At 42.9% G+C, this 12,880-nt stretch overlaps 1 protein-coding gene across 2 annotated transcripts in view; it reads left to right on the top strand.

The window, feature by feature from the left end:
* Window positions 1–12,500, top strand: part of TSPAN9 (tetraspanin 9) — a 172,391-nt gene extending 159,891 nt beyond the window's left edge. For both annotated transcript variants that reach the window (XM_082279207.1, XM_082279206.1), the window contains 6 exons: window positions 2,517–2,708; window positions 4,308–4,382; window positions 6,513–6,614; window positions 7,214–7,345; window positions 7,466–7,549; window positions 8,520–12,500. In XM_082279207.1, the coding sequence (XP_082135333.1) occupies window positions 2,517–2,708; window positions 4,308–4,382; window positions 6,513–6,614; window positions 7,214–7,345; window positions 7,466–7,549; window positions 8,520–8,591 (657 nt within the window). In that variant the 3' untranslated portion in view covers window positions 8,592–12,500. The remainder of the gene's footprint in view (window positions 1–2,516; window positions 2,709–4,307; window positions 4,383–6,512; window positions 6,615–7,213; window positions 7,346–7,465; window positions 7,550–8,519) is intronic.
* The last annotated feature ends 380 nt before the right edge of the window (window positions 12,501–12,880 follow it).

The following is a 12,880-nucleotide window of genomic DNA, read 5'->3' as shown; positions in this document are numbered from 1 at the left end:
AATTCAGGATCTGATGGAAAGTTACACTGAACAGTTTTGGTCTTTGGTAGAAACTTCTTTGGAAACATTTACAGTCTCATCCATGGAGTGTCATGAAGTCATTGATTAAAGTGCCATCAGCTAATGGCAATGGCAGCCCTGGCAGCTTAGAAATGCCATTTAATATCTTAAATGAATGTTGTGTGGTGAGAGCTGTTCCTGACCTCCTGAACCATTAAGCTCTCAGCCCCAGCAACTGCCTGCAGTTCTCATCTAACGGTGCAAACAGCTGAGCCACAAGGGTGGATTCCTGAGTGAGCTTTAGGCACCAAAACTGCAGCAATTCAAGGACAGAGTAGATGAAATTTAAAGCAGGAGCAATAGGGTGGCTGATTCCATGATCTGCAGACAGTTTAAACCTGAGGCCATGGCCACTGGGTCCTGCAGCAGAACATGATCAGGAGGCTTCTGTTTTGCATCCCCCCACAGCTCTCTACTACTCCAGGTTCACACTGACCTTGCTGACATACCATGAAAAGCAATGAGAAATCAATTCAAGATTATTAAATGGAAAGGACAGATTTGAGGGAAGAGACGAAAGTCCTCTCCTGCTACATGCATGTGTGTATGTTTTGTACCACTCTTTTCATAGGGATAGTAGGTGTTTGACTTCTTCCTGCTACTCACACTCCTGTTGCAGCTGTACCCAGCTCTGTTATAGGAAACAGATGTTGTGACGTATTTATCCATAGCCGGTGATGCAAAGCTCCCCAACCCACTCTGTGGAGTTACTGTGTGTTGGGTTTTGGAAGCAGAGGTGCTTCCCAGTCTCCTTACAAGAATCCTGAACATTTCCTCTGTGTTACCCAATGCGTGTGTTACTCTGCTTCCCTTGGGAATGCCTGTGAGCATCTTGCATAAGGCTTGCTCCTGGTCCCAATTCTTCAATGAACTGGTGAATCTCCCTAGATGTAAAACAGTTTCAAAAGCTTCAAGCAAACTAGAAAGGGGGCTCAGAGGGGACAGAAGGGTCACAGGGAAAGCAAAAGAAAATAACCATGCATATGATTATAAACTATAAGCCTACCTCATAGATAAAGAGACATGATTGCAAGAAGATATTATTCTAGTTTTTCTTTCATGTTCTGTGAAGGAGCAAACCTGAAAGAAGTCAATTGTACCCTGAGCTATCAGCCCTGCTGGAAAAATCACCTTAGACAGCAGTGGGGATATTTGCCTAAAAGATTAGGTCTGTAGCTCTTCATCATGCCAGGTTAGTGCTCATCACAAGGCAGGGTTGAACCCTGGTTTAGTGGAGTTGCTGTTCTCTGACGTTCGGTTTTCCTGTTTGTGTAAAAGTGTGCAAGCTCGATGAGGTGGGTTGGGTGTGGGGAACCTGCCAGAGGCAAGAATTTTAATTCCTCTTGTTAGTCATTGCTGACAGATGAACACCAGCAGCTTTGAGATATCACTGTAATGGTTAGGTGCAGCTTTGTTTTTCCTGTGTAGTGGTCCAAGTAATTGGGGCAAAAATACTGATTTTGGGGTAGGTGGGTTGTCCTCTGATCCCTCTGTCAGTAAAGATGATGTGAATTTCACCTTTGACCTTGGCAAAGACTTGGTGGGAAACTAACAGTACTGTGGAGTAGCTCACGGATTTAATGAAAGTACAGTTAACTCCTACTTCAGATTTCACTGCACGGTGATCACAGATCAGGTGGGAGGTTGTGTAACAGCCATTCTGAGCGAGTACGAAAGGATGGCCAGCTTAAGGCCCCTCTAGTGCAACACTTGGCCCTTGCTCTGAAGACCTGCCTGTGACTTAGGATGGAAAACCTTATTTCCTTAACCAGATTCGATGCTGTTAAGACTGAGAAGCAAGTGAAGTTAATTTTATGTAACATTAGCAGCTTTGCATTTTCTTCAGAGAGTAGCAGAAGCTGATCTTCCTGTAGATAATGTACCTAGAAATCTGATTTTGGTGACATTTTGTGAATGCTGGCAATCAACACTAAAGCTATGAGAACTCATACTAAAACCCAACCTGGCTACTGGGACTGGGCATTTTATGACAAGTATTTACTGAAATGATGCTTTTGATTGTAAATATCTTCAGGATTTCCTTGCCTCCCTGGGATGAGGCAATATAGGGCTGAATACTCTGAGACATTGCAGATGACTGCACAAATAAGTGCAATGGAGCATTCTTTCAAATAATATTTTTTATTTTCATAGAAAAATTGCATTGGGTTGCTGTTGGGAGATCAGTGGGTAGTCCTGCTTTCATGTGCTAAGTCTCTCAGAAGAGAATTCTGCCATCCAGTGGCTTTTAAATAGAATTATAAGTACAGGTGACATGACCAAGTCTAGGTAAGATTTAGATTCACTTAGTTTCAGCACCAAGCCACTGAGAGCATTACTGCAGAACACTTAGCTGAGAACTTGCTTGTGAAATTCTTTCTTTTCAGAATTTCGGGGGAAGGACACATGACATTTATTTTAACGGTGAAACCTTTCTTTTGTTTGTCTCTTTGCAGTTATGTGGCTGTGGTCTGCTGGGCGTGGGCATCTGGCTGTCAGTGTCACAAGGGAACTTCGCCACATTTTCTCCCAGCTTTCCATCACTTTCAGCTGCCAACCTAGTAATTGCCATTGGCACAGTGATCATGGTGACCGGCTTCCTGGGCTGCCTAGGTGCTATCAAGGAAAACAAGTGCCTCCTGTTGAGCGTAAGATATCAATACTCCTTTTCACTAAAACCAGTGGCTGTTGCCTTATTGTAATTTTATTTGAATGACCAGAGCAAAATAATCTTGTGGCTCACTGTGACATCGCCCTTGACTTTTCAGTCTTCTGTATGCTTGCAGTGTGACATCCCACAGCTTTGGTCACAGTGATATCAATGGTACATTAGCAAATGTATCCTTGTTACTGTGCGCCCTAATGTATTAGGTAGCAAAGCAAATTGCTATCAGTTACCTCTGGATGGTTAAGCATGAACTGTAGGATCAACCTGGATAGCTCTTCTGGAAATGTCTGTTGGAAGGGTTGACTGAGAAAATCTTAAGCACAGAGCTGCTCAAAGCCTCTCATGGCTATTTTCTACATTGCTCTTATCTACGGGCTTTGTCAGAGGATGGTTGAAACCATCTGAGCCAAAGTTAAGAAGTCAAAGTCTCTGCCAGGCCTTATCAATAAAAAAATAAATATTCTGACCCTTGACAGTCTTGGTCCAGCTCTGAAGCACAAAGGTTGGGAACTCCTCTCAGAAAACACAGTGTGGATGACTCTTCTTGCATAAACACAAGAGGTCTCATCATTGGCCTCCCTGACTAATGATGGGAGGTTATATGGGGGAATATATAATACCCCCATATAAATATCCCCCTCAAATAATGGGGAGAGGAGAACCCCCTGCAAGGAGAGAGGTATTGTGGCAGGAGGTGAGAGGAGGGCTTTCAAAGCAGGCAGGTTCCAATTCAGTCACAACTTATGAATCCAGATACTGGGACATTAAGGAGCATGTTTTCCTTGTGCAAAACTCTCATATATGACATTGGGGAACAGCTGGGCAGAATTCCTTAAACCACCTCAGAGAATTAAACAGGAGGGAAAATCTGCACCTAGGTTTTTGCCATCCGATGGCTTGGTTTTGTGTGTTGTACAGCTAGGAAAGCAGACAGAGATTAGTATTGAGGCCCATGTCATTCATCCACACTAACTGCAACACCAGCTTTTTTTTTTTTTTTTTAAAGTTTTTATATTCTTACAAGGTTCTGCAAAAGTCATTTTATACTATCATGACTGTCATGAGTTTCCAATTCAAGACCTAGCTGTGCTCCATACTGCTTCTTCCCCAGTGTCTGGGGGGGCAGGTGCCATGCCTGTCTGGAGTCTGCTAGGGCATAAAGGCATGAAAAAAAAATGCCAAGTGGGCATGAAAAGTAGTGAGAAACTACCAGAACTCACACTTGGGATGCCTCTGCAGAGAGAGAGATTTCAGATACAGAGCTGGGAATACAAGTGCTGAGTAATATGATGACTATTCCACAGTCACATGTGGTTCAAGCCCATCTGCTAGGGAATCATTTCTGAGGCACATCACATTGGTCTTTGCGCTAAGGGATTTAGCATCTGTCCTGTAGGCTGTGTGAGGGAGGGACTCCCAGGGCTGTGTGCTGTGACAGCAGTCAAAAGGAGCAAGACAAAAGCATGCCTGAAACCTGCAAACTGCTAGTAAGCCTATCATCTTCATAGTTTCTAGCAGCCCCAGGTTTGCTCTCTAGTTGGCAAGTGTGTATACCCTGTCTCTTTTTTCTTTATTCTAGTTTTTCATCGTTTTGCTGATAATTCTCCTGGCAGAGCTGATATTAGTCATTTTATTCTTTGTTTATATGGACAAGGTAAGCAAATATGCCATATAGATTAATTATCTTTACTAGCATGTAAACCAGGTTTAGTTTTTTGTTTGATGAAGGTATGTGGGTTCTCCTTGATCTTCACTTTGGTGAAGGTTTAACCTTGATATTTTGGTGTCTCCTGTAAGCTGCTTCTGAAGGGGGAGGAGGAAGTGATGAGAACAAGCAGGAGAGAAATCCCTGAAATAAAGCCATGATCCAGAGCCTCCCTTTTTGTCTTGTCCTGAAGTCTTAGATAGCCTTCAACATAGCTGTTTGATGTCTGCAAGAAGCTGATCATCTTGTAGTCCTGGCTTGTGAGAATCCCTGCGTAAACCCTTGTAGCTTCTTAGGGCCAACTCTTGGAACAGGACTGGAGGAGAGAGGCATGGGATATTCACAGGCTATTCCAAATGCCACCAGTTGTCTCACTTGACTGGGCAGTGCCAGAGAGTTTGGCATGAGTGCAAAATGGATCGAGGCAGTTTCTCATAAAGCCCATCTGTAGGAATCTGCTATCTCATAGTGACTAAGTAGGCACAACTGGCTGGCCCATCAGATACATAACACTGGAAAAGTGCCTGGGGAACTGGAGACCTCTGCTAAACACAGGGCAGGACCTTACAGTACGAATATGTCCAGACTTATTTTAAAACAGATCCTCCCAGACCTTTATCTCTTCTCAGGTTGTCATTATGATGCTGCTACTTTCAGGGAGCTGAGGTGAACTTCTGATTTTGACTGGGTTGTAAAAGAGGGATGAAACAGATCTTACAATATCATTTATGCCAGGACCATAATCCTTTCTCTGCTACCAGCTCACTGCTGTCAGAGGCAGGGTACATTCCTACCTGCATCCAGGACTCTGGGCTCAGCCTGAAATTAATACAAGAAATGGGACATCTCAGATCTCTTGTTAAGCATTCTAACTTTATCTTCTAAAGAAAGAAGAACACATTTGTGTCTTGGTTTGAGACAAATTTAGGGGGAAACGCTCTGGAAGGAGCATCTCTGGAGAAGGCAGGTTTCAGCATTCCCTCCCCCATTGATACAAAAGGAATTTCTTGGAGGAAAGTGAAAAACACTTCATTTAACAACCAAAGTGCCCACATGGCATGAGGAAAAAAAAAAGAATAACTGTTAAAATATTAAACCTCCTGGTGGATTTAGAGTTCCCTCTGCCAAGCTGCCTTGGCCCCTCCCGAGGTCCAAGGCCGGGATGCGGTGTCTCTGCAGCCTCCCTACCGGTCCATGGCCTCCACTGATCTGGTTCTTGGATCACAGCTGGGCTGAACAGTTCCAGAAAAGATGGAGAAATTACCGGAGGATTTCGGTGTGCCGGTGTAGGAAAATTCCTTGCCTCAGCTAACAGGCTGGCTAAGAGCAGGAAGGTGCTCCCTTGGCTCTGCAGTAGCTGGAGAACAAGGGGAGCGTATGAGTCCTTGAACACAAACACAAGCTGAGGAATTCACGTGGCTTCTCTCCCCCCTCTCCTGGACCCAGCTTAAAGCTGTGGGACCCATTTCTGGGCATACAGCAGATGATAGGGGAATACAGTATTATCATAAAATCACCCCAAGACAGTTCGAAAGTCATAAATCCTACAAGCTTGTTCCCACAAGGAGAAAAACAATAATGTCTTTTTTCAATTGATTTTGTGTTGGCTATTCACTATAGCCTGCCTGAACCCATGCAAGGATAACTCCACTAAGGTTGGGAAGCAGGGACTCTGATTTTGTGATATTAGCAAATTGAAGCAGGCCAGAGGTTACAGGCAGGAGAGGTTGCTGTGGGATATTGCTAACAGCTATCTGTGGCAAGGTTACAGCAAGGTCAGCAGATTGATGCTCTTCATGTTCAGTTAGTTTGAATCAGATGATGACTGTAATGATGGACTTTTAGCAGAGGTCTCCTATCTCAAGAGAATTAATCCACTATTTTGCAATCTGAGGGAGAGACTAGGCCTTGGCAGGTGCTTAAAGGCCCCAGTGATTTGTGAGAATCCTGAAGCTTTTCTACCCACGTTAAGTTTGTGGTGAGAGAAGGTAAGAGACATGTTCTTTGTGTGTCTGTACCATTTGGTCCTTTCCTCTGAGCAGCAGTGCATTGACTTCCTCTGTCTTTTACATGGTGCAGGTCAGTGAGAGTGCAAAGAAGGATTTGAAGGAAGGTATGAAGCTATACAATTCAGAAAATAATATTGGACTGAAAAATGCGTGGAATATCATTCAAGCAGAGGTAACATATTTTCTCAACAGTAAAAAAGTAACAGTTTGGTCCTCAAGGCTGCTGCAGTCTGTTAAAGTGTGGCATCCATGCCTAGTCTGAAAGATGGCTAATGCAGGTTTTGAGTTCTGATTTTGCATTCTTCAACATCCAGGGAATACTGTGAAACCCAGGATCAAAGTGTACGCTGTAAGGTGGAAGATGCTCATCTGTCTGGAATTCTCTGTGGCTATCACAGGCATAGAGATGATCTGAAAGAGCAGAGAGGCAGCAAAACCTGCCTAGGTGGCACTGCAGCTTTGGCAGGCTTTTGCTTTTAGCACTTGTGGGCTTATTACGTTATGTTTTGGTGTTTGGGCTCATGTCTCTGTGACAAGAAGACTAACATACCTTGGGTGTGGAGCCATTTATTTTCTTTAGTTTTGTTTTTTCTTTGTGTTTTTCAAGTATTTGCTTTAAGTGATCAGCAACCACAGAACACCTGAAAGCTAGAAAAGTGTTGTGGTGGCCTTTTTGAAAATACAGAGTGGTTTAGTGGAAATAAAAGTTTGTGGTTGTGCGTGATTTTCAAATTGTGCTAGTTAATTTATTAATCCTTCACTTCTGCACAGATGAAATGCTGTGGTGTGAATGACTATACAGATTGGTACCCAGTGCTGGGAGAAAACATTGTTCCAGACCGATGTTGTATGGAAAACTCCCAAGACTGTGGACGGAACTCTACTGAATCACTGTGGAAAACGGTAAGGCTCACTTTGCCCAGGTCAAGTCTGAGGAAGGGGTGGGAAGGAACAAAGTAGAGGGAATGCACATGAAAGAAAATGTGACCTTGGGGTTTCAATTTTCATCTTTCATCATTTCAGGGATGTTATGAGAAAGTTATGAGCTGGTTTGATGACAACAAGCATGTCCTCGGTTCGATTGGGATGTGCATCCTCATAATGCAGGTAATACTGGTATGATGTTTTTCAACATGGCTTTGATTTGCTGTCAGCATTCTTGACTCTGCCATGTGAAAAGTGATGCCCAACTCTTTTGAGTTGGAATATTATTTCAAAAATGTCAGATTTGTTTTATGAGTTCATTTAAGGCCATGTGCTCAGAAAGAAAGCAGGTCAGTAGTCAGTCCTGCACAGAAGACATGCTACACTGGGGTTTTGCTTGCCTGAGTTTTGACCTCAGGGTACCTCTTTGGAGTTCCCATATTAAACCATTTGTTATGCTGTCCTTTCAGGAACTGGTTGATTTTTAATTTTGGAAGCAAATTCTAGAAATTACCAAAATGAGTCAAACCATCACCACTGAACTGAGTAGGTCAATGTGTTTTAAAAAACAAGTGCAGAAATATCATAATAATCTTGTTAAGGTTTTGGGGTCCCTGCTCCAAGGAAGTGGTCAAGGCACCAAGCTTGCCAGAGTTCAAGCATTTGGGCAATGCTCTCAGGCACGTGGTGTGATTTTTGGGGTTGTCCTGTGTCTCCTGGCCAGGAGCTGGACTCGATAATCCTTGTGGGTCCCTTCCAACTCAGGATATTCTGTGATTCTATCACTGCCATACTTTTGGGGGAGAATACCTGAATCTGATATTTTTAGTTGCAGTTACCTGACCAAACAAGCACGAGTTGTTGGGTCAAAGGGAAGAGTCACTTGTATGCATTGATTCTGAAAAACTGTTGCACGTATGACAAAGAACCCTGAGAGCTTTTTTGCCTCCATCTGTGCTCAGACAGATACAACCCTGGACATTACTATGTGCCTGAACAACATACATTCAATTTTACTGCTCAGTGTTGAAGCTTGAGACATATGGCTAGTGTAGAATGACTGTTCTACTACGGCTGGTCCATGAACACAGGTCAGCAGTGCAGTTTTGGCAGCCTTCCTGTACTAAAGCCCTTATTGTTTGTTTTCCTTCAGATTCTTGGCATGGCCTTCTCCATGACACTATTCCAGCAGATTCACAGGACTGGCAAAAAATATGATGCCTAAAGCCTCTGAAGCATTATCACATCAACCTTTCTGTCTCATCATGAAATGAACACGAGGAATGACTGCAAGGAGCATCACGCCTAGCCCTGCTAAGGGAATCCGTCCCACTGACAGATCCATTTTGTTGTTACTTGTCCAGTTATCACAACTTATTTGACTCTTTTTTTTTTTTTTTCTGTTTCACATTTGCCATTTATTTGCCAAAGAGGGGGGAAACTCCCCAAACAAATGGATTTTCTACACGAAATCGTAGATCTGCTCTAAGAATGTTTCTTAACTTAAGAAAATGTTTTGCTCTACTAATCCATGCTATATGTGCAAAAATTTTGTGTGTTTGACTTCAAGGGAGAATTCTTCAAAGTCTTCCATTAGGTTTTCAGCCCTTATGTCCAATTTACTGGAAGACTCGGAAAAGCCACTCTAACTGAGAGTCCTGGGAATTGGAGCTGCTTTGCTTTGCAGCTTCTTGTACCTTACGGTGTATACTTTTTTATTATGATAAGGATGATGATTATTATTATGATGGATATAGCTTAGAATTTAGTTGCCTGACTTATAACTTCTTACTGGTTTTGGTTTTACACATTTATTGTACATTAATCTGGGAACTGCTGTGCGATCTCCAGAGGACATGTTTTTCAAAGCTGATAATAGGTGCGGGCAAAGACATAACTTTTCTCAAGTCCATGGGGAGGCATCACCTACCTTTATCAGGGCCTTGATGCCCTTACTGTAACAGAGGTATTTCCTTTAAAATCAGTGACTCTTTCCTCAGATGGAATGCAAAGCCTTCCCATTGGGCCAGACGATGAGCTTCCTACTTCTGTGAGGCAAAGTTCCAATGCCTTTACTCACCCAAAGCAGTGCCTGGCTGCTTTATGTCATGCTACTTCGAAAGCCAAAAGTAGTGACTAAGCAAGTTACTGCTGGCACAAAGGAGAGAGATTGCAGTCTGACCAACTGGCAGCAGACTTTGCCAATTATGTTGTCTGCTTCAAAAAGTTTGCCCAAGGCATGGCATGCTGCTGAATGTGAAGGAAGGGGATGGCAATTTGATGGCACCATTATCATGCCATGGCCTTTGTTGTAGGGATTTCCTCAGGCCAAAGACAGCTGTCTCCCTGAGCTAGAAAAGGCAGTTTGATTATGGGTGCCCAGATGATGCAGGACAGGGGCAATTTCCAGAACAGCAGTCAGAGATGGTATGTATTGTCACACCTTCAGTACAGAATTGTTTTTTGCTGACGGATTGCCAAGTTCATCCACTGGGGTAGTTCACTCAATGCTTATTTTTACCAACATTCCTGTTAGAAAACTTGAATGTGTATTTCTCTACTTTGAATGCTTCTTCATTGCAAGGAGCCCCCACTTACCCATTGTTACAGGTTTTTGCTGTTTTGTGAAGGAAGAAGGAAAGGCTCAGACAATGGAGGATGTTTTGATTAAACTTCAATCAGGGCTTGACTCAGCTCTGAAAGAACACTGCTTTTTGCATGGACAGCTGTCAGAAGCGACCTTCAAAGGTTACCTCATCCAATGTCAGTCTCAAAGAGGTATTGACACATATGTGAGATGGGATTCACTAAGACATTATTGGGCTGAGTTTCAGAGACTGTTGAGGATGGAGATTTTGTGCCTTTCAGAGCCACTACTCCTCTGGTAAACAAGATTCTATTAATGTCCAGTCCGAATGTTCATACTTTACACTCTAAAAAGATGTAATTTTCATTGTACCATTCAGCCTCTTTTCCTTGTGCTGAAAGAGCTGTTAAGCCACTTTATATCTGGGAGGTTTTAGTCCCCTGTTTATCTTTCTAGTAAGTCCTGCATGCATCTGTACATCTGGCAGCAACAGTGTTTTGTGTGACCTACGTGTCACTTTTTTGAGTTCCTATGAAATTGGTGTGATGGGAAGGAGTGTGAATGTGTGGGAGATAGAGATGAATTTGGGTGTTGCAGTGAAGAAGAAGGTTACTATTCTTAGAGCACAGCCCTTGCCCATATGAGCACAATGCCCAAAGTTTCACAGGGCTCTATTTTCCCACTGAAGCAGACAAGGCCATATGGGTTCAGCTATTTCACTTGGATAGCCTTTGAAGGAGTCAGGGAAGAAGAAGAGGGAAAGCACAGAAACTGAATCCAGTTTTACTTCCATTTCTAACAAAAATTGGGACCAGGAGCATCTGAGCCTCACTGGAGATGGCTGTTCCATGTTGAAGAAGGGGCTCTGATGCCCAATGTATCTGCTGCTACATGTAAGACTGTATCCAAAGTTGCTAAGATGTGTTCCCATTTTTGCAAGAAAAGACAGGGCAGTTTTTGTCTGATGGCTCCACTGCATTCTCCCTTTGGGCAGAGGTGCTTAGCTTTCTCTAGATTTTCTGGTGCTCAAAAAGAGCCAGGTGCAGGGCTGAGTAGGAGCATCATCTCTGTCCTTTTGGGTCGCACAGTTGTACCTGCCACATCTTAAATTTTAATCTGCAGTCAGTTTTTGTACAAAAATGGTAAAATATATATTAGTGAAAGTAATAAGTAAATAAAAATTATTATGAGTAACTCAGAGATGAAATGTGTAGTTGCAAACTCAGCTACTTTGCCTTCCATCCAAACTTATTTTTCTAGAATGCTTCATTCCATTTCACGATCTAGCAGCATAGATCCTGAAATCTTTTTTTAATGACTACTTTAGGCATTTTAAGCACAGTATTAAGTGAGATAGTTACATGAGCTTCATGTATTCATCTCTATGAAGCCACCTACAGGAAAGGAGTCAAAAGCAGGACTGATTTGTGTCTCTAGCTGACTCTCTGATGTGGGAGGTGATGACAGACATCCTCAAAGAAGCAGAAAGGTAATACCACTTTCCAGGCAGCAAAAAACAGCTCTGGAAAGTGTGAGGTTGCAGCAGTCAGTTTGTCGGAGAAGGCACTAATTGTCCTGTAAATTGGTCAAAGGGAGCTTTGGCTCATGTATGTATGCACTTTTTTTTGCTTATGCTGGTGGGTGGCTGTCTGTGTGTTTTCCCCAAATGTCACTCTGATTATTTAACTATAAGTTTTTAGCATGTTTTTAAATAAAAACTGATACTGAGTCAAAGTATCTTTAATATACACAAATACTGATTTGTATAAATGCATACCTCCCTGTATCTCTAATTCATGAAAGCACAGTTCAAGTCTGTGAAAGTGCTGTTTCTCTGAGTGTTCCTTCAGACTGTAGCATACCTGCTGTCTTACTGTCCTTCATGCTCGGGAGCTGCCATAGAACTTACGCAGAGACAAAACAGGAGAACTGCCTGAAGAAGCTCTACTCGAAAGCTGATGAAGTGTAAGCAGTGAATTCTGCTCACTCCTGGTCGTACCAAGGCTGTTTGTTACAGGAAACCCAGGTGGAAGGCACTCAAAAAAAGTGCCCATAGCTAAGTAGCATGTAAAATGCTAAAAGACAATGACATAAATGTCTCCAAGATGACAGAAGATGTCTTGGTTATGTCATGCATTGAGTTCCTGGACTATGGCTATGTTAGGCCAACTCTCCTATCCTGTGTCCACCCACTCCACTTCTATGCATGAAATACAAACACACAGGGAGGGTGCAAGCACAGAAGGCAGCCAGACTGATCCTCATGGTCTTTCCTGGGCGATGTATTGGTCAGGCATAGAAAAGACAAGGAGGAAAAGGGTGTTTTCCCAGCAGACGGTTCTTGGGAGCAGCATGGAATAGGCCACACGTAATTCTGATGTAACTTCTTTCCATAAGTTGAGCAGCTTCATCCTGTAGCTGGCATGGGGAAACCTGGAGAAGTTTGCCTCTGGGCTAGCCATCTGTTGTGCAGGAGAGAGTAGACACTAAGAAACAACATGCCGTTCCCACCGGGTGATGTTTGCACCAGTGTTTCTTCTATGCAATACCTACTTTCGCCTTTATATAAAAGATTTTTACTAGGATGATATAAAAATAAAGGATTTTTTAAAAGGTGCCTCTTTCAGCTCATTTGTCTTCTAACCCCACCACCAAAACCAAAAAGGGACAAAAAAAAAATTCCAAAAGATGACTCACAGAGATCTATTCAAGCTCCACAGCAGTTGAAATCCAGAGCTCTTGAAGCTGTTTCATTTGTGAAAAGATTCATCTCCCCTGCCTCCACCCCACCTCCCCCAGTCCTCTCTCATCCTTCAAAACAATATTAAAACAGAAGAAGGTCTGAAAAATCCCCAAATAAAGGAAAAATGGTTTTGAGAGCCTTATATAGGAAAGAGATTGCAAGTGTCCCAGAGAACACAGAGTAG

Source organism: Coloeus monedula (assembly GCF_965178545.1).
Source record: "Coloeus monedula genome assembly, chromosome: 3".
In the NCBI taxonomy this organism is placed as follows: domain Eukaryota; kingdom Metazoa; phylum Chordata; class Aves; order Passeriformes; family Corvidae; genus Coloeus; species Coloeus monedula.
Note: the sequence above shows the minus strand (reverse complement) of the source record. Positions and strands in the feature narration are given on the sequence as shown.